The 24,168-nt window shown below is 40.7% G+C and overlaps 1 protein-coding gene across 1 annotated transcript in view; it reads left to right on the top strand.

Annotated features, from left to right (window-relative positions):
- The first annotated feature begins 278 nt into the window (after positions 1-278).
- Positions 279-24,168, top strand: part of ZCCHC14 (zinc finger CCHC-type containing 14) — a 55,385-nt gene continuing 31,495 nt past the window's right edge. Inside the window, exons 1-2 of the mRNA XM_074882133.1 lie at positions 279-948; positions 14,338-14,461. Coding sequence (XP_074738234.1) covers positions 385-948; positions 14,338-14,461 — 688 coding nt within the window. The 5' untranslated portion in view covers positions 279-384. The remainder of the gene's footprint in view (positions 949-14,337; positions 14,462-24,168) is intronic.

Here is a 24,168-nt window from a genome sequence, read left to right as displayed (position 1 = left end):
CTGAGAGAAGGAGCCGCCCCGTGAGGGAGGACGCGGGAGCGCAGAGGCCTGCTCGGGGCCGCCGGGCCCTTGCCGGGCGGGGACCCCGCGGCCAGGCCGCGCCTCAGCGCTCGGGCCTGCTCCCCCGGCGGCCACCCTCGGGGGGGGCCCGGCCCGGCCCTGCCCGCCGCCGGGGGCTGCCCCCCGCGCTCCTCGCCGCCGGGCGCCCTCGCCCCCCGGGGGGCGGGTTTGCCGGGGGGGCGGGAGCGCGGCGGGGGCCGCTTGGGGGGTGTCGGGGCGCCGGCCTTGCGGGCCCCCCTCGGGGCGCTGCCGCCCGCCCTCGCCGCCGCTGCCCCCGCCCCCCCCCGGGTGTGCTCCCTGCGGGCCGGGGGTAGGCGAAGCACCATGGTGGAGAAGCGGTGCCCGCGGCTGCAGCGGGACGGCGTGTACCGCTGGTTCTCCGAGCTGCCCTCCCCGCAGCGTGTGGAGTTCCTCTGCGGCCTCCTGGACCTCTGCATCCCGCTGGAGCTGCGCTTCCTGGGCGCCTGCCTGGAGGACCTGGCCCGCAAGGACTACCACTCCCTGCGCGACTCCGAAATCAAGGCCAACAACCCCGCCGACCTGGGGAGCCTCACCAACCTGACGGACGAGGTGGTGCGCAGCAAACTTTTGGTGTCTCTCGCCCTGCTCGGCTCTGCCCACCGAGAGGCGGCCGGGGTCCTCTTCCGTACCCTCACCCACATCGATTCGGTCATCAACAACTACGGGCTGCAACTCAATGAGGGCCGCACAGGGGACGAGTTCCTGTTGCTCTTCACGATGGCATCCAACCACCCAGCTTTCAGCTTCCACCAGAAACAGGTGCTGAGGCAAGAGCTCACCCAGATCCAGAATATCATGGCCAGCACCAGCAAGAATCCCAGCACCTCTGCCCTCAACACCATGGCAACCTATCCTGGCTGCCATAAGGTGGGTATCCTGCTTTTGCACCCCATAATGGCACTGCTGCAGGGCACTGGGTCGTGCCTTCAACAGTGATTTTAAACCTTTCGTTTAGCACGGGCATGCTGGTGATGACTGGCAGAGATCACTTGCTTGGTTGACGATGGGGATGGTCAACTGAGGGCAAAAAGAGGGCGTGCATGGAGTTTTGCGGGCTCGTGAATGTTAAACGAGAAGGGGTTCGCAAGCTCATCAACAGGCAGCAGTATAAAGCTTAACTGATTGCTTCTGGCAGTACATCTGCTGAGGGGACGGTCCTGCCAGTTGCGTGGAAGACAGTGATTTAGTAGGGGAAACAAACATGTAGTATCTCTAGATTCGGGAACAAGCATCTGTTTAAAAGTTTCGCTGGAAGAAGTTGGAAAGGAGGATCAGCTTTGGGAGTAGCTGTCCAGTGGCAAAGGCATCTTGGTGAGTCTGGGTTTTGTTCAGACGAATGTGATGGCAAACAGTTTGAGTTTCTGATACTAAAAGAAAGGTTGTGGTTGCCTGCCACCCTGAATCTCTCGGGTATTGATCTTGGTGTCAGTGGTTCACCGTCATTAACTTGCTGTTCGTTCATTCAATTGCCAGCAATTAAGCTAGACAGTAACATTTTAAGAGGTGCTGTTAGTAATTATATATGTTACTGACTGCTTAAGTGCTCTTAGCCTGCTACAAATTAGGGAGTCAAACAGTCTTCTTGACTGAATTTAACCTGCTTGAAAGTTCAAACTCAGTACCAGTTAAGTGGGTGCATGTGATCAGTTAACAGGCTGTAGCTTTTGAGGATGTACGGGCTCAGTCAGCGAGTGACTACGTTACCCTTCTATTGGGAAAGATGGTGTATACCTAAAGGCTGTGAAAATCCCTGTGTTGGAGTAGTATCCTAAATAAAGATGTTTCTGAGGGCTCAGTCCAGATTTCATTAAGTTGAGCATTGAATTTCAGACCGAGACAGAAATCTATGCTCGGTCTTTCCCCGAATACAAATTTCCTTCCAATTTCGTGTTTCTTTGAATACCGCTGCTTTAATTGTAAAATTAAGATGGGTATTATTAAACTTCATGTTTCTCTTAATCTTCCCTTCCTATGTCTTTAAACAGTGCCTGTTCCTGACATTTTGTTTTAAGGGGAAAGAACGAGGTATGGGAATGCCTCTTTATTCAGTTTAAACCTCTACGTGAATAAAATATAGATGGAAAGAATATTTCACACAGAACGTAGAAGGGTATAATTAAAACCAGAAAAGGCTTCCTTTCAGATATTTAACTACTTGCAACTTCCCTTATTCAAAAGATGCATGGACCCTAGGTTTGAAAGGAAAGACTGTAAATCATACACAAGTTTTCCCAAAATAAAACAAGCGAAAAAAAGATAAAATTACGCAGGCAGGAACATTTTTTAGAGTATGCTTTCAGAGCTTCACAAATAGTGCACGATTTACGTAGCTGAAAAACTCCAGCACTATTTATGTCAATCTAAGATGGACGGAGAATCCATCCTACCATTTTTTGTGCCAGCAATAAGGCGTACGGGACAGCCAATTTTTTTTTTTTTCTTCTGAACTCATCGAAGGTTTGTCTCTTTAAAAATACATTTTTTTTTTTTAAGAAATTGGTGTTGAAGAATACCAGTGGCTTAGTACAGAATAGTTGAGAGGGAACAAAAAGGTGACTTGGCTTTCACAGTTTCTTGAATATGCATTTTGTTTGAGCAGATGCAAATTTCCTTTAAGATTGCTAAATTTTTTTCAGTCTTGATAGCTGGGTAATTTTGCTACTTTTAGAGTGAGCAGTTGGCTTAAAACAGAAGTTGGATGAAGCAAGTGGAAAAAACAATGTCCTTCTCCATTCAGCACCGTTTAAATATGCACAAATAAATTCCAGCACTGTGGAGCTCAATCTTGTGATGTTACCAAGTTATGTTGTGACAATACTTGTGTTGTAACATCACCTAGAAAAAAACAATGCAGATGTCAAGAGAAAGTGAGCTGCGTTGGGCTGCTGCCTGCCAAGAGTCCCGCGCTCTTCGTCCTCTTCAGAATTGGAGGAGAATTTCTTCCCCAGAGCCAGCATTTTCTCATCACTCTTGTTGCTTTACTATAGCTTGAGCTACGCTAAGCTGGTACTTGAAGTCAGCGCTATGTGTTGAATTGTGTGAGTGCTGCTCCTAAATTCTCAAGCGCAAACCTCTTTGAGCTCATCCTTAGAAAATGAGCTGGAGAAGTAATCACCATTTGAGGTCCTGAGAAACTTTTGGGAGCTGGAATGGTGTGGATGTGTAATGGCATGCAAATAGGGAGCTCTTTGTGAGCAGGGCTAGTTGTCCTTCAGCGATCCCCTTGTGCCAAGTGTGGGAATGGGGACTAACACTTCTGTGACTACCTGTTTTTCCGTATTACTAGAGGTCTGTTACAATTTCTGATGTTTTACATTTAACTTTATTCATGGAGATGCAATAAAAAAGTTGAATGGTGCTTTTTGTTCTCTTTGCAGAAACAAATGGAAATGTGCTGCTTCTGCTTAGTCCTATTAAAATATGACCCAACTTGATATTAGCTACAACTTTTTTCCAGAGGATAGGAGCTTGCAGTCCTGTTTCCACCTCCTCTCTCTTTCACATCTTACAGCAAAATCTCTTAAAAGTAAATTGTGTGTCATAGTGAAGAAGAGACTGAACAGTTGATAAAAATTGCTGTAAACATTTCATGATTCAAGTTGCTTTGGGTAGGTGAACACATTTAAAGTTGGTTAGTGATTCAAGCCACTGCTTTTTGCTGTTGTCTTTCACTGTCTGCTGCAATTGCTGATTACAAGGAGGCTCAAAACAGCTGCCCATATATTTTTGCTTTAATTTGTGCTTTTTGAGATTATTCTTGGATTATATGAATCTCAACTTTACAGGAAAAGGTGGCTGTGGCTGGCTTTAAGTAGGTCAGTAATTATTAGATTCATGGTTTCTACTTGGTAGTGCAAAATGAACATTACGTTTCCTTGCCCTAGGTAGGGAGAGCACTGCCCTCTCTACAGCAGGCTATTGCTTTAGTCTCTGTAAAGATGGTAATTTCTGCCCCTTGTCTTGTCCTGTATTTTCTTCTGGTTTTGAATGGTGCCAACGCTTGCAGGAATTGAGTCAGGGATGCTTCAAACTTCTTGCTTGTAGGCATAAAATCTAAGGTGGTTGTGTGGGTTTTAAAAATTGAAAACGGTGCAAATTGTCTTCAAATGGAACCCAGGTATGTATCTGAAGAATTAGCTCTTTAAAAACTTTTATGCCTGGGATTAACCATAATGGTCTTATTTTTAACTAGAAATGATGCAACCAAGTTTTTCAGGCTGGTTTTGCACCTTAAGATGCCTATTCAGCTTTTATACCTCTGCCACAAAGGAGGTAAATGGTTTTCTGGCCAGCACTTAGAGCCTAGCATCTGAAGGCTCGTTTCTGTGCTGATGGATAGTGTTTAGAGCTGCAAACTGAGAGCGGGAGCTAGCATCGGGGCACAGGAACACCAGTAGCCAAAATGTCTCCTGCTGCCCATGTATGCATCTGGGTGCTTTGATAGGCAAACTGCCACTGCTGAATCGGTGACCCACAGAGAAGGGAGAAATGCCTCAAAACTGTCTCCCAGCATCCCGAGCCACCCATTCAGACTTCTGTTGTGTATGACTTTTGACAACACACGCCTCTTCTCGCTACAGGTGAAAACTTAATGGTTTTGTTTATTCTGTAGTGATGCTGACTTTACAGAACCTTATGTCTTGTAGATGATGACATACCAGGACCTACTGGGATACTGGCTCTCATCTAGACATGATGATATGAATCTCTGCATGGGCTAAATTCTTCCATCAAGAAGTCTACATGCGTTAGTAACGCTGAGGACATAACTTCCAGAACCAGAGGAGAAGTTATTCATGAATCGGTCGCCTTGTATTTCTTGGAGTCGTTTCATCTACTCATTGAGATCATTCTGTAAAATCAGGGAGACAAGATAATGCTTTGGCTGCTTAGTGCCTGCTCTGCTAGCTGGCTGTGACAGGAGCTCTTCAGTGCACTTACTGCCATGATCTGGTTGTGGCTTCAGCTGCAGAACCAGGGTCATAAATAGTAGGTCTGACTACAGTTTGTTTGCAGCTGAAAGGAAATAAGAGTCAGTGACACTATAGTTATGTGGCTGTTTCAGGTTGATATCTTGTGAATGGGGAAAAGGGCTCTTGCCTAGTCAGCTTCCAAATATTGCACCAATGGCTATTTCAAGTTTATAGCATAAGATGCTATTTTTCACCCGTGCTAATTCCATAGGCTCATCTAAAACTTAGAAATAACTAAAGACTATGTACTAGGAGCTGTGTAGAGCTGATGTTCAGAGGGGTCCATTTCAAATACCTTCACCTTTCTGCACCATTTCTTACAGGTGATGGCACTTACATTTGCCATATTCAGAAATATTCAGAGATTATTTCATCTGTGGAATGATCAGTTGGAAAAACTATTACTTGTTGGGTTGAAACAGAGTCCCTAAGTCCTCACAGAGCAAGCAATCTAGCTATTAAGGGATCTGTCTCAGCTGCTTTTATGGCTTTTATGCTAGCTTTGTAGGGATAGAATAAATAATGAAAAACCTAATTTTTAGCCTCCTAACCCACTGAAGGTATTTCATAGCTTTAGTAGATTACCATGTTAATAGCAGTTGCTAGCTAGGATTAGAGGTGTTTACTCACTGCTATCAGTAGTTGCTATCTCAGGAATGATCTCATTTTCAAAAACACATGAAACTAACCTCCGGAGCTGTAGGGGCAGGTCTCGTAGCTTCCAGCTGGTGACATGTGCATGTCATTTCAGTATTCTGGGTTCTTGAGGCAACATGGATTACACATGCCTCTTGGTGTTCCAGTTAAGAAATGTGAGGCTTCCAGTTCTGGCTCATTTCTTACTGATATTCTTGTTCGAAAGTTTTTGTGACTCTGATAAAATGGTTCAGTCTCAAACATGCAATATTGTCAGAAATGAGCTTAACGTATAAAGGAATCCTTGGAAGACAACGGTCTCGTGTAGTAACAGTATTAATGACCACCAAATTTGCTTTGCCTAATCATATGTTACGTGATGAACTTGGATTTAAGAACCTAAATTAGTTTGCTTGGGATATGGACTGTACATCCAAACATCAGGGACAGAGCAGCCAAAAAATTTGTGTTGAGCTAATAATGATGTTGTTTTTTCCGTGAACTGTTTTCCCATTTTTTGCACAGGCTGAATGAAGTTTTTGTTGTAAGAGTCCGTTCCACTTCACTTTTTTTAATTTACTCTTTTTTTTTCTACTAATTACCTTGTAACTGTTAGTTGTCAGTTAAGCAACATTGAAGTAGGCCTCATCTCTTCTGGAATAAAAATGCCTATTGTAAAGTATTGAACATTTTGAACTGTACCAGACTTCAGACTGTTTTAGTTGAATCTGTACAAGCAGTATGCAGATCCTGCTTGGAAAAGCAGAGCCAGCAGTAGTTAACCACGCCTAACAAGCATTCCAGTGTCTAACTTCAAAGGTACTGAACAGCATCCTTGTTTGGAAGTATTTAACCATTTGGTTTAGCTTTATTTATTTTGAAATGTTTGAATTGCTAAAACTGTGATCCTGTCATCTTTTAGCTGGATTTTAGATACAGCACTGCCTCTTTATGCAGGGTAGAGCTCTGATTTTTCTATGGACTTCTCAGTGCTGCAGTACCTGTCATACCTTTCTCTTAAGTGTGCCCTGGTAAAGGGACATGTATAGTCATCTTCTATATGCAAATACTGCAGTGTCCATTTTACTACTTGCTCGAGTCCTTTTTCGCCTAAAAAAAAAGGCAAATACAGGAATGTTATACCCAAGAATATAGATAAGAGTTTCTGTGAATACACAGAATCTTATTATAGAAATGCTAGATCTGATTCGTCTGTAGAAATGAGAACCATTGTCATGCTATAACTAGAATCTGACTTTACTCTTTGTCAAAAGAATTGGAGCAAGTTGAATTGAAATTGTTCCCTACTTAGATCTGAAATGAGTATTAAATCTAGTAAAGAGATATTGATATGGTCCAGATCGGTGTTTCTTTGTATGGGTTTTGCAGTGAGCAGACATTGAAATTCCTTGCTTTTGTCTCATGCTAAACCAGAATTTTTCCTTTGGTCCCATTGGTATGATTATCCAATAATAAGCAGTGGAAGGGATAAACTTTTTAACAGGTGTTCTGGCCAGTGTAGGGTTTCAGGATTTTTGTAAATAGCTGAAGTGATCCAGAAGTAATAAGATCAATTACTTAAGAGTGAGATCCTAATTTTAATTAAAGACCAGCCAAGTCATGATGATAAATAGTGAAAGTGAACATTTTTCATGCCTATTACAGATTCTTTTCCAGTGTCATCTTTTTTTCCACCACAAGTAGTTTTATTATGCTAAAGCCATTACTTAATGGATATTGAGGAGGGAGAAATACAATTCAGTGAATTTGTGACTTGTCAGATAACTTCTGCCAACCTTGTTAATATGTGAATTGTTGCAGAAGAGACCGGAGTGGCAATGAACCATTCTACCAGGGAAAGGCTTATGATATCATTGCTGGGATTATACTTCAGCAGATTTTAGAATTGCTTCTTTGACTATCCTTTTACCTCCCAAATGTATGTACTGGCACCCTGGGGGCGATTTCCCACCTGTATGCTGGCAACATAAGTATGGTAGCTCTAAAGTCAACATAATATTAACGTTGTAAAGGCAGATGTCATTAAGGGCTGAAGTCTTGTATAGCAGATAGGACCGTGCTACACTTTGAATTCTCTTGGGAGGGTAATCTTCCCTTCTGGTGGCTACGCTTTTAGTAGCATTCAGGTGAAGAAACGGGGACATACTTGTACATCGGTGCTGGGATATAGAGCAGTAGTATCTCTTTCAAGGTCTAGTTATAAGCAGTTACCTGGTTTGATTTTGAGGTTTTTTTAATGATTGGCTTGTAAAATTCAGATTTGATTTCTTTCTTGTTTTGAAGGAAAAAGAAAATATCTTGTCATCTGTCTTTTTTTGAAATATGCCTGATGCACCAGAAATCTAGAATGAAAGTACATTGAATTAGCACAGGGTAAGTGAACTGGTTGCAGCTTGTCCAGTAAGCTGTACTAAATCGTGGAAGATCAGGTAGATGAAACAAGCTGTTGTTCTGTAGCATTTTGTCAATACTTGGGTTTTTTGTTGCCTTTTATCGAGAGTTTTTCACTTTATGTTTCAAACTTTCACTCACTCACTGTATCTTTTCAGTGGGAAATCCCACGTATTCTGCCTGTTTGGCAAGCTCCTATGGTTAACTGTTGGAGACTGTAGCGGTGGCAGAAAACACTGCATTAGCTAATATTAACGAATTCTGGAACTTCTTTGCAGAGCGCAGCTTCACTTGTTTGGCTGGTGGGGTGAGTGCACATCTTTGCACAAATGAGAGTTGCCAGGTGTTTTCAAATGCTTCTTTTGACTGTCTTGAATGGCAAACACGCAGCACAACGTAATTAAAGTCCAGTTACTCTGTGGTAGATTTATGTTCCTAGTATTAACATAGTATTCACAATTGTTTAAGCAAAGGATTTTAGTGGAAATTAGTCTGTAAAATACAACCTAGACTTTTTTGGTCCATCTGCTCCGCTGAATTTACAATGGAGCCTTGTAGCAGGTGTGTGATTGTCCTGTAGCATTTAAGTACTGCATGCCCCATTTCATTCCAGTAATAGTCTCACAGGACAAAAGCATCTGATCTATTATCCCATTTCACTGTGAATTGCCTCTTCACACTTTGTGTTCAAAGATGGATACCTTTTTACCAACTTCCTATGAGAATAGGTGTGAGACCTTTTGTAGCTGTGGAGAAACATGGACACACCCTGACTTGATTTCACCTGGTGCTTACACCTTTTTTTTGGTAGACTCTGGCTGTTGGAACTACATGAATTTCTAGCCCAAACCAAACACTTCCAGTTGCATCCATGTCCCAGTCCAAGAAAGAAACTGAACACGTGTAAATCTAAGTGTGGAGCAGTGTTGAGGGCATCACTAGGTATGTGAAAAGTTGGGTGTGTTTGAGTGTTCCTTAAACATCCTTGTGGAAGAGCCCAAATCCTCCAAAGCAGTAGTTTTTAACTTTGTTCTTCTAGTGGGAGAACAGTCAGGTATTCGCATATGCAGAACTGGTGCCTGAGGCTACGGTTTCACAAGCAGCTGGGCAGGCTAATGGCTTGTTGCTACTAAGAGGAAGACCTTTGCTCAGTCTTGCTCCTCCTGGTTTTGTAGTCTCAGTAGATTTTGAGTTTCAGGTCCCTGCATTGTTCAGTAGGCTAAGTCTGAGCCAGAAACAAGAGCAACCAATCTCATGCATCGGTAGACTGACATCTGAGTGTTAACAGTGCATTTTTTTTCAAATTATTTGGGAACCTGAGTTATGCCTCTGTGTTGGGAAATAGCCACTTATCTGCCTAAGCATGCAAGGGCTGTATCCTTGCCATCAAGCTTCTGTTGGAGCATTTTTGCAAACAGGATTGCACTTTGTTAAAGACCTTGGTGTTAACATCAAAATAAGCTCCTGTTAATACTCACTAATATGAAACTGGCAGGAGTGAATGGAGTTGACTGGGGTTTTTTTTCTCCCCCAAGACTTCAGTACTCTAATTCCTGGGTGCACTCTTACATGTTATCTGCATCAGCCTCAAGCATGGCGATCAGTTTATGGTTATGAAAAACCTTTTTTAATGGAGACTTCCAAAGCAAGCATTGGCAGAAGCATTTATCTGTGGGACTTTCCCAGTGTATCACTGGCCACTTTTGAAAACTGAACACCATGTGAAAAAGTCTTCCTGTGTGATAAATGGTGAGAATGTGTTTGTGTGGCTTTTAGCTGTAGCCCTAGTATCTCACTTAACTGACTCCTTGCTTTCCTGCGTAATGCATGACCTAAATTTCATGTCTAACTAGGTATAGAAATCGGTATTTTATTCCCTTGGATCCTATATCATTGTTTCCTTAAATTATAAGTCATGTTACAATTTAGGTGGTAAGCGATGTTGATTTTTAGTATTGGCTTCACTTCAAACTTAAGTCAGCAAATACTTTGCTATTAAACCATGTATTTTCTGTGTTCTGTTTAGTTATTTTTAAAAGGAACATATAATTGCTGTTTTGGTAAAATTTTTACCGCATTAAGTTTAACTTCTATCAGTCCTGTTATTTTTATGAAAGAGTTTGCTATATTAAATGTTAGGCATTGTCCCTGGGGAGCAAAGCTAACAGTTACTGAATCTGGCTTCACAGATTTACCATTTTCCATATCAACTTCCACTGTCCTGGGTAGTGGCAGAGCCACTTCAGGTATAGTGGCTGCAAGAGAAACACCACCTGTTGAAGCAACTGCTCCCAGTGACGGTTGTGCAATTTTATTTTTTTTTTTTCTTCTGTGTGCTTTTTGATGGATCAAGGGTTTTGGAGAGCTTTCTAGAACTGTTTTTGCTGTCCCAAGAAGATCTATGCCTGTTAGCACATCTCTGATGCTGAGAAGAATGTCACTGCACTGCTGGAAAAAAAAGAGTCAAAGTTTGCTGGCAGATGAAAAGGGAAAAATGTGGTAATGGCTAAAGTTCTAGCAATGACTTCTGACACCTTGACATGTTTGTCCTTGACCCCTGAGTCAAAGCGGTTGTTTCTCTTCCTGGTTAACTCCTGCGGATGGAAGGCTTCACGGTGGCATTCTGTGACCCTTCTGTCTAGCCCTTCTTGGGAAGCATGTGCTTTTCAGTAGCTGATACCAGGGTAGACACTGTCTTTATTACTATGGAGAATGAGGCACAGGAGAATTCAAGCTGAGCCTCAGTCATTAGGTAGTGATGAATTTTCTTTGTTATTTTCAGTTATGGCTACTATTTTCACTTGAAATTCAAGAGACAAGCTAGGTTTTAATCTGGAAAATCAGACATTCATCTGTGAGCCAGATGCCTTCCTATGGAGGGAGCAGACGCAACATTAGAGCAGAGTAAAAATAGTTTAAGAATCTCTTCTGCACCCATGTGAGTGGTCCATCTTCTAGAGCCATTGAAAGAGCTTACAGGCCACTCTGATGTTAAAACAATTTGTGAATAATCTAATGAAACTGTGGATAGGTGCCACAGAGGGCTTTCCTTCTCCCTGGCCCTCTTCAAAATGCTGTACTAAGGGTAAGACTAGGTATGGTGAAGATTATTTCTATTGCTTTAACACTCTGGGATTGCTGTTGTATTTGATTAGTCTTCATGGACTATTTCTGCTGATCTTTTCAAATAATTTCAGCTGAAAAATCCAAAGTCTTCTACTCAGATGTCTGATGCTGTACCCTCTTAGACCTTGAATGATTCATGAATTTTTCTGCGTTTATAAAATGTCACTCCTGTGGTTTATGATATATAGTCTGAAGATTTCTGGTTTCTGTGATGCCACCTTATCCACCTTAACTGTGGACTGTTACTGCTTTAGAAAACAAACCTTTAAGGGTTCTTGAACAGCAGATGCTTATTCTTTAATAGCATCTTGGCTTTCTTCAGAGATATTACGGATCCTAAAAGGTCCAGAGCAATTTGCTTACCACTTCTCAGAATCTTCCTCTTACTGGAATGTCTTGTTCTTTATTCAGAATCTAGTGAGTACTTATTGTCGTTGGTTGTGCTGAGCCCGAACTAGGGACTACAGTAGTGTTCAGATATGGTGAACTTTCCTCCCAGAATTTACTTGACACTGAGTTTCTACAGTTGAATTTGCACAAGTCCTTCCTGGGCATCTACTGTTAAGCTTTTGCCAGCGTTTCTCCCAACCCTCCCAGGACAGTATCTTCTGCAGTTTGTAGCTGATGGGTTATTGTTCCTCTGTTTTGCTTGGCCTCATTTATTTTTTATAAAAAGGCTGTTACTATTTTGGAAATAAAACTTTGATTTGCAAAACACTTTTCATTATTTTACTTTTCCTAAATAAATCCAAACCTTTGCAGTATTGGTATGTTTAAGTCAGTGGAAAAAATTATTTGAAATTTGGAATGAAAGCTTTAAGCAGTCAAATTCACTGGTTATAACACCATTCAGCTCACTAACAAAGTGCTCCATTTGGAACTAATCAGAGCTTTGTGATTTTTCTAGGCCAATTTGAAACTGCTTTGCTTTGATGTGCGACTGAATCAGATAGTATATGAGCTCAGTCAGTCAAGACATATGGGCTAAATTAATCTTTACCAAGTATATAGAAATTAAATCTTTATGGAAAGAATTGGAGGTTATGTATAAACAAAATGCAAATTTTAAACTGCACGCGATGCTTATTGTAAGGATAGTGGAGAGAAGGGAATACCAGATAGGAGGCAATATGTTGTAACAAACTGCTTGTTTAGAGATTTTTCTGAAACCATGTGGCTGTGTTATTACCCGGTGTCAAGTACTGGAAGTGCTTATCTTTGCTGGTGGTTCTGAGTATTTGGAACCTGGTTGTTTAGGATAACGTAGTCTTGCCTGAATCTAATTTTCTAGCTTGCTCCGTTACTCGGTTCCTCTTCTGAAGTCTCCCATTGCCAGGAGGATGGTGGTGTCATTGCTCAGGCTGCTGGAACTTCCTCTCAGCGGCAATCCACTGGAGTGAGAGTTTAATGAGCTCCAGGAGAGAGATGTGTGAGATAAGCTTTGGTAAAGACTGACTTTGGCAAGGAGATTTAAACTATTCCCCACGCTCCCCCAAGCTTAAAGTTTAAGGCTGGTCTTTCTAATATGAAAACTTGATAGTAAGTTTTTGTTACCTGTGGAAAGCTGTGCTAAACAAGCATACAAGTAAACTTCAGGTTTTGATCAAAAAGTAGACTTAAGTGCTGAAAAGGAAAGCGGGTACTTGCAATCCTGCTTTCTTTCACACTCATTGGTCTTTCTGGATTGATTTCTCTGCACACAGAAGCTTTTTTTATGGATGTCAAGTACACCAAGTCTTTCACTTGTGCTCGTGCCTGTAACTGCATATAAATCTACAAACATCAGTCTTAAAATGGAGCTTACAATAGGTAATTGTATAGAGCTAGAGATGTGCTATTTTTGACTTGGATTGTGTATTCTGATTGATGTCAATATGTACGGGTAATGGTAGGGTGAGCAAAGTATTGTTTAAAGAGTAAATTGTCCTTACTCATGGCGCTGTCTCAAGTAATCAGGGTCTGAGTGAGCCTTTTTCCTTACAGGGACCTGTAGTCGCTGGTATTGGTTACCATGAATAAAGGATTGCTTCTTTTGTTATGTCGAGATGCACATTTTTCTCCTGTGATTCGTGAAAGGCTAAAATCCGTGTTAAATTCTAATTACAGCTCTCCATACCAGGTTTTCACATTTTATTCAAAATGCGGCCATTGAAATTCAAGTAATGCATTAGTTAGTATGAGTGCTTTTGTTAGCCTTAACTACCTCTTTAAAGCACACTTTTCTCTTTAAGATATTTAAACCCTTGTGTTCAGTAATGCTAATGTAACTGTTCATCCACTTCTGCTTCTTATTACCTAGAAAACAAGAGAGTAATTGCCTTGCTTATGAGGCAGACGATGAATGTTACACTACAAGTAATAGATGTTTTTATGTGTTGCTACATAATTGTAAATGCTCTTGTGGACAGCGGCTGAAGTGGGTAGATCAATTCGGCCTTTTCTAATGATTTATCTTTGTTTCTGTAGTTTTAAGTAATGGTGAAAATATGTTTTCTTATGCTAAACGCAGTTTAGAAGGTACATATTAGGCCATGAAGTCTGTTTTGATGGTGCAGGCTTCTGCTCAGGCATTATTAGTGTGCAATTCTTCATTGAAACATGATCATGATAGCAGGCTTTTAATTGGCAAAGACAAGAAAATTGGTTTTTTGCTAAACTGGAATTCATTCCTTGTAATCTGTGTGGAAATACTTTGAAATGCCTTGAGTCTGCATCTGTGTAGATAGGTGACATAACAAAAATGGTATTTTCCAAGAGCACTTTTCCCCTAGTTTTCTTGTGGAAAAATTAAGAACTGCAGTGTGGAGAGGTTAAGGGTCTTGCAATATCTCTACAATTGACTGCTGTGTGACTATTGTTTAAAAAAGAATTATACTTTAAGTAGCTTTATAGATTAGCCAAGATAATCTAGATTTGTGAATAGCTGCCGACTAAAACAACTTCCCTGAACTGTTACTTGGGGAATATCAGTAGTAACACCCCTTGGTTTTAAAAGAAGTAAATGTCTCCTAACTGCCTTCAGAGTGGTTCTGCTCACTCCGGAGGAAGGTGTGATGTTTGCGCATTCCCTCAGTTTATTTTATTGGATTTTTGTGTTTTTTCTTTTCAGGTCACTCCAAGGTCCGAGACCCCCATCAACAGCGTCAGTAACAGTTTGGAAAATGTACTACATACATCAACACATTCCATTGAGGAGTCATTACCCAAGAGGCCTTCGGGGAAACACTCCAAAGGTGTGTCCTTTTCTGCATGCGTACTTCCAGTGGGGGAACAAACTCGTATCTCTTGATGGTGATTAGCGTTCTTTTAATTGTGATTGGAGACTGGAATTTTGCTTCTTTACTTCTGGGTTGGGTTGAGCAAAAGAAGTCATAGAAGGGTTTTTGTAGGAAGTGTTAGTGTATCAGTGAAAAATGGTCAGCGAGAGACAGGTCTGCTTATTCTTCTGTTGGGAAATAAGCAAGAAAGTTCCTTATGAGTTGAAATACCAGCTTAGCTCTCATGAAATACTCTATTCTCAAAGAGTGAATATCTCTGCCACTCCATCTCTCATCCATGTAGTAGCAGGTTATTTCTTGGATGAAGCATATGGTGATGAGTGTTGCTTTACTGGGGAGGAGAGAAGGTATTTAAAACAGCAGTTAGGATTCCCCTTCCACCTTTCTCTTGGTTCACAAGAATGTGTAAGTGAGAAGCTGAGGGAAGAGGAGTGGAGGATAGAAGAGAGAGCTTGCACCTTTCTCAGCACACGTGTGCACCCTGAATGTTGTTATAAAATAAGTCTTATTTTTGTAGTGTTGTATTGCATGCTGACCTAGCTAAAAACTGGGCTTAGCAAATTTGAGTTAATAAATATACATTCCATTTCCACACTCCAGGCTATGATTACAAATACTAAAATGTCTGGGTTAAAATGTGAGTAACAGTATTTTTGTTTAATGCATACAAAAAGCACTATTAAGTGAGGAAAGTCTTTGAACTGTGAGCTGCTATTTGTGTAGAACAGCTTTTGTGAACTCTTTGTGGTTTTAATAAAAATAGCTCTGTATGGCAGAACTAATGCAGGGGAAATACACCATCACATTAGCAGCACTAGTATATTGCCTTCAAGTGTCATTAAAAATACTGTCGCAGACCATATAATTATTTTTTTATTTGAAACTGGTCTTCAGAGTTCTGTTTCTTTCTCTGCCACTGGCTTCCTGCATAACCTTGCAAGTATAGTTTAATACCACATAAATGGTGATCAGGAATTTCAGAGCAAATCTTCACTCAGAGGAACTGATACCGATTGGAAAAGGTTAAACATCCCAAGGAAATGTTGTTAGCTTGCCTCCACCGGACCTCCTTTTCTGTGACATACTCAAGTGTAATCCCAGTAGCTGTAAGTAGCAGTAATTTTTTACAGCAGAATAGTGCTCTAAGTAGCTATTTCTCCAGCTGTAAAAGCTATCAGAGTAGAAGAAAATGCAACACTAAGCAGAAGCATGGCTAGGTTTGTGGCTTTCATCTGATTAAAAATAGGACAGGGTTCAACACTGTTTTCATTTGTACTCAGTGATTGCTATTCCAGTACCATATATGCCAAGATTAGTCATGGTACACTGTGAAAATTAATTAGGTTTTCCTCTGATCTGTTTTATAGAATACCCGCTTAGTTTTCAGGGAATGTAGCTTTTTAATTTATAGATTGTCTTAGTGGTAGTTGGTAAAAGGAGTTGTGGAACAAATACGGTTTTCTTGCTAACTGATAATCTGCTTTTTGGTTCACCAGCAGCAAAGATTGTGTTGAGATCTCCTTGATATATGATGTTCTGTCTGGTAGGGAGTTCTGCCTATTATGGTTGGAGTACAACTGAAGATTATTTGCCAGCCTGGAGCCACCCTTGCTCGCTTACAGATTTCTAATTCCTGTAGCAAACAGACACATCTTTTAATCTAGCAGAACCCACTAACTTTTGAACCTTAGAGCACACGAAACTCAGTCGTGAGAGTATGGGATGGACAGGTTGCTTGACCGGTTGTGCAATTCTTGTGTTGGTATTTTCTAGTGAGTCTTGTTTCAGACAGCTTGAGAGGACAGGATTTCTTCTCACTTCTGGTCAGAAATAGTGAGCTGCCTAAGTTTGTCATTCCTCTTTTGGCAAAATGCTGGAGCTGCAAGTGTCTTGGTTGACAAGGCTGTAGCTGAAACAAAAGAAAAATGAGAAAGCTCACAAAAGGTGCAGCATCCACTGTGCTCAGTTGGATTAGAGACAGTTTGTATTAGTCCAGCGAATGGTTTTAATTCTGATTTGTAGAAATGTCAGTAATAGAACATACTCTGTATATAGTTGAGCAGTGGATGGGTTTGTAGTAGGCTTGGACCTGAAGCTATCGGTGGCTGTGTTTTCCCTAATCCACACGTAGAAACTAGCTTTTAACATCACTGTTTCAAGTTTCTACACGGGGGAGAGAGGAGAAGAGTGGAGTATATTGCTGAATACTCTTTTAACAGACTGTGGTGGAAGTCTGTATGTACTTGTGTTTGCATTAAGTGTATGCTGGAAACATTCATACATGCTTCATGTAGAGACTTGTCAAATACATAACTTTCAAATAATTCCACCATCCTATCTGCACAGAATATTGCTGCCTTGGGAAATGAATTTGTAAAATGAGTCTGAGAAGTCCATAAACACCTCGGTTTTTATCTCAGAGGCCCAGCTAACCATGGGAACACTGTCCAGCTTTGGGGTACTGGATCCATGCTCTAACACCCAGGGTGTTGGGAGTGGTGACCAGCTGGGGCAATCATACTGTTATTTAGCAAAATTCACCAATTTCTCTAAGCTTCAGTTTTAGCTAAAGCCCCTTCTCCCTTCTGCATGTATCAGTGCTGAAGCAAGGCAAACCAGATGGACATTTCTGCAAAGAGTTGTGACATGAGGAAGATCCTGTACCTGTTGACATTAGCATTTTAGGTATCTGTGCTCTATCTGGACTTTTCTTTTGTAAAATAAAGTTCAAAGATTTGGCCTATGCAAGTTTAGAAAAACACGGCTGGGTATTGACATAGAAGCATGTGAACCTCTTCTGAAGTCTTAATGGCTGTAGCATGCAGTATAGATTGTGCTTTTTTACTTGTATTTTTTGATCGGTGACATGGGATTGTTCAAACTTGTTTTCACAGATGTGGAAGTTATTTTAACTGGAGGTAACTTGGGAAGTGGAGACTTTCCATGTTCTCAGGGACTGGCTATTGTTGTTGTGCTAGTAAGCTGCAGACAGGCTTATTTACAGGTTTTAAGGTATTGACAGATCTCACTGGTCAAGGAGAATGGAGGCAAATACAGATAGATTCTTGTGTTACGTGTAACTGAAATTCCAAGAAGGATGTTTTGCTAGATCAGTCTTTTCCCACTGTTTCTAGAATGTAGTCAGGTTTTAACTATGGTTTTAATACTGACCCAAACAAAACAATCAAATTCAAATGAAGGTTGGACTTTTTTGCATATGGGTTGAGTGCCACATTGTCTTCCCTTGTGTTGCCTTAGGCTTTCTTCCCCAGTATGACAAGAATTCTACTACTGCAGAAGGTGTCAGGGTCAGAAATGTTGATTCCATTTTCAAAGATGAGATTTCATGCTTGCAAATTCTTGCCTGATAGGCACGTACTTTAGCAACAGTGCAGCTGTGTAGTGATGGTCCCTTCTATTGGCAGGTTTGTGTTTCCCAGCACAATGCCAACAAAGTCAGCAAACTTGGATATTCTGATAAAGGCACCAAGGCTGGTTGTCTTAAATTTAGGATTTTTACCCTGCATTTTCTGGGGAGCCACCTCAGAACCTTTTTTCAGTAGCAAGTGACCCAAGTGGTTAAAGAAGGTCACTGGTTAAAAATAGTATATTCACTAGCAACTTTTGTTCTGCAGGCAACCCTGTGCTGGTAACTCAGGGAAATTTCAGTTGTTATGCCAAAGTCCAGAAGGAGCTCTCTGACCTACGGGAAGTCCCATTCGCAGAGCTAATTTGTAACAAGCCTGTAGATGTAGAGTTGTTCTGACCTTGTGTGGCAATTCCCAAAAGAGAGTGGTTATGGTTATCAAAGCTGAATGAAAAATTCAGCTCATTTTGTATTTTTTTTAAAAAAAAAGCCATAGGAATTTCCCGTACACCGGAGATGTTATTAATTACTCTTACAGTAAGGTTCCAAGCAGAACCATTTGGCCATTAGGTGGGTAGCACTCTAGGCAAGTACTACTCTGCACATGTGACATATTTTAGCGATGTATTAAACATGGTCAGTGACCACAGCATATTTTCCAAAAGCACAGTGGAATAAAGTACATTAGACCAGATGTTGAAGTGCGGAACAAAAGAATCTTTATAATAAAGGCAATGTAAGTTGCAAAACATTACAGTATGAAGACTGTGCAGTCTTCATACTGTAATTTCTCATAATACTGAGTAAAATTTTGATTTGTCACAGCCTCTGTGTTAAATTTTCTGCAATGGAAGTTCTGTGTTGGTATTTATAAGATGCTCATTACTGCTATGAGGCTTTGCAGGTGGCACTTACCACTGTTACCCTCCATAAAGCAGTCTGGGAGATGGTTTTCTTGACTGAACAAGTCTCATTTTCTGTGAAGTGACAAAAAAATTCCCTATTCTTACGTTTCCTGTATATTTATCTTGCCTTTCCGCTGTTGCCACACAAAACCTCAAAATTGTCTCCAAGCCAGTCTCATTTCAAATGAAGCAACTGTTGAAATATGATCCTTATATAGTGAAGCTGAATCACAATTCTTGCAACACATGCCTCTAATGATAGGCACAAACTGCTTTCTGTGGACAGAGAGGAGTAAAGCTTTTAGATGTAAAATGGGTGCAGTAGGCTTTATTCTACAATCTGTACTCCATTTAGTACTCCTGCTGAGCACAGTACAACTTCTTGCTTAATTGAAGGTATGCTATTAGTCCACATACAGGGTCCTGCAAAGCCTCAACAGTGTCCCAGGTTAGAATAAATACATAGAATGGCACATGACTTACTGGACAAAAGGAGCTCTGCTGTCTGTGGATACGAGGAATAACAAACTCTAGAGAAAATGCATCCACTAATGTATTGATTTAATTTTGTATTAATATTAGGATGTAAAATATATCCTTATTTGCAGTAATCCTGTTGACCTCAGGTAGGATATGAGTTGCAGGTAGGTTAAGCTGATTGCTATGTGCAGCAAGCTTTGGTATCTAAATTGTTTCTTTACAATTGTCAGCAAAAGTGTGTGGTGTGAGTTATCCAGAACTTCTAACCACTATTTTTGCTACCCAACTTGTTTTCCTTGGCAAAATGTATTTGTATGGTCTCGCACCTTTTTTTGTCTCCCACTTCCTTGACTCATCCTTTTTCCACAAAAAAAATAGACTGCAGGAGCTCTCTTAGTTAATGGCAGCCAACAGTCTTTTCTTTCTGAAATGTTTGACACCAGTTGTTCAGCCTGTTGAAGGCAGGGAGAAAATACAGAGGGAGGAAAAAAAGCTCTGAAATCCTTTTGGTTCAGTGTCCAGAATTTATAGTGCCTTGTTCTGCATCAGTTATGGCGCTGGATTATTCTATTTTTAAGTAAATACATCATCTCAAACAATATTGGGTCAACTACTGTTAGGGTAGGGCTTAAAGAAATATTTAGGCTATGATAATCCTTCAGGAAAAATCTCCCTCTGCCAACTGTATATAATTTTTCAGCTGTTTGTATATGTCTTTGTTCATTTTATCGCTGAAGTAGAACTCTGCTTCTAAACTTCAGCAGTGTTAGGTTGTTAGATCACACACAAGGCATTACATTCCTGGCTGTCTCTAATATACTAGTTGTTTTGAGTACCAAGTATTTAGAGTTAATTCTAGCAATCAAATCCAAGGATTAGTGTACTTTAAAGAAAAAAAATGTTTTGATGTTGCATATTTTCCCCTGTACTAAAAGATTATTGTACATGAAGAAATTTCTTGAAGCCTGTATGTTGTTGCATAAATTGCGTGGCTTGGTCTTCAGTAGTTGAAGTTGGAGTTCAGTTAAGGTTGGAGGTTTGACTTTCCAATAAAGGCAATACTCATGAGGGTTTTTATTTAGTTTAAAAAAACCCTCAAAAACATTGCATTTCATCTCAAGTTTTACTAACTGTGCAGCTGTGCTCTGTGCTTACATAGGCAGGCATAGAAGACCATTTTCTGTCCCCAAAGCCAGGGGCCAGGTTAAGTAGCTCACCCTTGGGCAGTGTCAGAGCAGGGAGTGGAGTTCCACAGTCCTGGGGCTGCACTTGGACTCTGGCAAATTTTTGCTGTTAACTGTTAATAAGTTAACTTTTGTACTCTCTAGAGGCTGGAGTCAGTATTTCTTTGTCATCCTTGTTACCTCCCTTTCCACACGACAAGACTTGTCGGGTGAGATCTGGGCTTGCTGTGACAAGATACGAAGGGAGAGGAGGGCAGAGCAGCATGGGGACTCTTCCAACAATGAAGAGTAGGCTTCTGATCTGCCTACTTGTGCAGTAATTGTCATAACCTTTTTGGGCACATACTTAAAGGTGCTTCTTACTGATGTTTGTGATTCACGGCCAAGATTCCTTCATGAGAGCAGCCCTTTGTGGTTCACAGGCACTTTACGTGAGGACTAAAAGGTCTACCCCTTGGCCAAGAGCTGCAGTGAGTTGGCTTCAGTGGAAAGTCATGCTGTCTTTATTGACCCGTGGCTCTTGTGTGAGTTCATGACAGGAGACTCTCTAATGTGGATTTCCTATGAGCAGTTTTAATTGTGTATATACCATATGCCTTGTTCACATAGTCACCTAAAATAATGCTTGTATCAAGCATATATGTAAAGGCATTATCTTGAATCTGCTGAGTGGCTCTCTTTCTTCAGTCTAGTTTGGGCTTCTTGCTTGTTTTTCCTTAATAAAGGTGGTGGAATCACTCTGCTTAGACAGCTGTCAGTCCCTACCTTATTAATTGTGGAGCCTGTTGATGAAGTTCATTCAAATTTGACAGAGGTATTTGGAGATTTTATTTACAGTAGTGTCTGGATAGAAGAGACTCATTCATGCTTCCATCAAGAGGAGAGGTAAGAACAGTTCAGCTCTTACCCTGTTTTGTCTGCCCAGCTACTCATTCATTGTTTTTTCTGGACTAGAGGCAACATGTGCTGATTGTTTCCCAGCTGGCAGTTCAAGAGCACATCGCTGCAGGGGATGCAAGACTGAACTGGCATCCTGCAGAAGTAAATGGGTGTGCAAGAGAGGCAGGTGTCTTGCAATGATAAGTGTGCCTGGGGAAGGAAGGTAGCTAGTTATGTGTGTATGTTTAGGGAATATATGGAAAATTTGGAAGAATTTAAGGTAGACATGGTAGATATGGAAAGCAGTATTGTTATAGGTCTGTCGTAGGGGACGTGGAGCTGGAGTCTGCAGAAGAGAGGAGACATACAACATAGGTCCATGGGAAATTAAGGCTTCATTTTGCTCCCTAGTAATTCATCTTGCTTTTATTTATTCTTATGTTATATAAAGACTTGTTCTGAATGTGTACTGGGCAATATGATCTTAAACATCAGAAAATGACCAGCTTTCTGCTAAAGTAAGGTTTGACAGTGCAGCACTAGATTTTGAGTACTCTGAAGCCCGTTCAGTTTGGCTTTAGTGGGAGTTGGATGGTACTTCTGTTTATAATGAATTAGAATCAAGCTACTCTGAAAAATAAAAATTCTAAGAATTGTGTGCTGGTAAATTCAGCCATGCCAAGGAGTTTACCTCACTGTAATGCATTCCTCAGGCAGATTCCTGATCTTAGATAATGACAGTGTAGTTGTCAATATCTAATGTGAGATGAAAAACTCATATTTAATATTATTTGCTTTTTTTCATGGGTCTTCAGAAGCCCAGGAGGGAACACTTAGGCATGTACTTTCCTAGAAGGACTCTCTTATATTGCCAGTTCATGTCTGTGAAGTCCTGGAAGTGCCTGCTATGGCACATTAGTTGGTAATGCAGATGAAATTAATAGCCATTACCTCAACAGCTATGGAAGCAATAGCATGACCTCCTACCAGTAATGAAACAACATAAGCAACTTGAGCTTTTAATTAAAATTGCATTAAATGAGCAAAACTAGTTTTTCTCAAATCTTTAGGTAATGGCTTAATGCAAAAAAATGTACCAGAGTCAGAATAGAATGAGTTGTGAAAACTTCACCTGGTATACATCTTGGTGGAACTGATGTTTAAATCTGCATTTATACTGAAAGTCATTTATAAAGGTAGGGGGGTGGGAGGAGAGGAAATTTAAAACTTAAAAACATTGAAGGATAGAAAACATGCAGGACCTCAAGAAGAAATGAAGGTGAATGTTAACTGCTGATTCTTGTCTCCTGCAATTCCTGCTGCAACCTGATGGCAAGTAGCTCACTAGGACTGGACATTTCTGTGTCTGCTGCTTGAAGGTTAAGGGATGTGTGAAATGTTCAGAAATGCTCAGCTTCATTGCTTCTCTGTAGAATTTAACACTCTAACATCTGGAAATGTTGGTTTTGAAATAACCCATTTCACTGCCATGTTAAACAGAGGCATACAAGAATTTAAAATAAATGGCCTGCTTATCCTATCTAGGCTTACATTTCCCCTAAACTAAATTGGACAAAAAAATACCACTTTAAAGAAGAAAATAGGAGTGATTCACATATATTCCTAGAAAACCATAATGTCCTTGCCCTTTTTTTTCATACTGTCACAAGCATACTAATGACTAAATGGCAATTTTCTTGTGTATGGCATGCTTAAGAAGCTTTTATAGCTGGTTAGTTATTAGCTGGTATCAGTTTATTGTTAAATCCCCCATTTTGCAAAGCACATTTTTCATTTCATATACCTTTACATTTAGATTAATTCTTTTCTCCAAAAGGTGGCCCCCTGAGGGTAGTAGGCTTAAAGTACAACAATTTTATCAATAGGTAGCTGGAGTTTTTACAGGTAGTTGCACGTACAAGTCAGAAATGTTGTCATCCCTCACAGATTTTGGGGTCCAGATCTGAAAATTCATGAGAACTTAAAGTAAATCTTAGGTTTCGTTTTTGACTTTTGATGTCAGCATTAGGATTCTCGCATTGGGGCTCTTCTCTGCAGACATGGAAGGCTGGCAATTTCAAAAAAATCAGACTACAGTAGGGAAAAGATACCAGACATTGCAGGGCTTGTGATAACGTTAGAGAAAGTGGTGATATTGGGAATTGGAAACAATAAATTCTGGTTTCAAGTAGGGCGGTAAGTCACAGGAGGAGATGCATTATCCTTAGTACTGAGCGCTGGCATGTCATATTGGTCTGGTTTGAAAATGAGGAGGTGGGCGGAGAGGAAGGATGAGAACATGTCACAAAAGAAGTTGTTTACTTTGCCAGCAATTTTCTTTGCTTCCCCCTCTACTACAGCAAATATTTCTTTACTTTGCTTCCCTTCTTTCTAATCTGGAAGTGACCTTATTTAGTAAATCACACCACTTTATTTCCATGGAAGTGCTCATGATTTCTCACACTCAGTATCTGGCACAAGGGAACAGATGGACTGCAAAGAAGAAACAACAAATGTAATAATACTTATGCTAGTGAGAGCGACCTTTTGCAAATGGTAACTCATGAGTCTTAACTGCTGCAGGATGTGCAGTTAGAGGGGAGGAAATTGGTTGTGGTTTTCAAACAGTGCTCTCTTGCACTTTGACTGCCAGCTGATGCCAGCCTTGATTCACAGCTTGGAAGACAGTGGGTGATTTTTTTTTATTTTTTTTTTTTTTTTAGACTGCAGATTCAAACTCAGAAGGAATTGGTGCCTTGTGTCCTTTGAGGATCACTGTGCAAGAGCTACTGGTTCTTGTGTTCTAGACATGGCCTCGCTTGTGATTTACAGTAGAGTCTTGCTGGC

Source organism: Strix uralensis, chromosome 12 (genome assembly GCF_047716275.1).
Source record: "Strix uralensis isolate ZFMK-TIS-50842 chromosome 12, bStrUra1, whole genome shotgun sequence".
NCBI lineage: Eukaryota > Metazoa > Chordata > Aves > Strigiformes > Strigidae > Strix > Strix uralensis.
The sequence above is the reverse complement of the archived record's forward strand: the minus strand, read 5'-3'. Positions and strand labels throughout refer to the sequence as shown.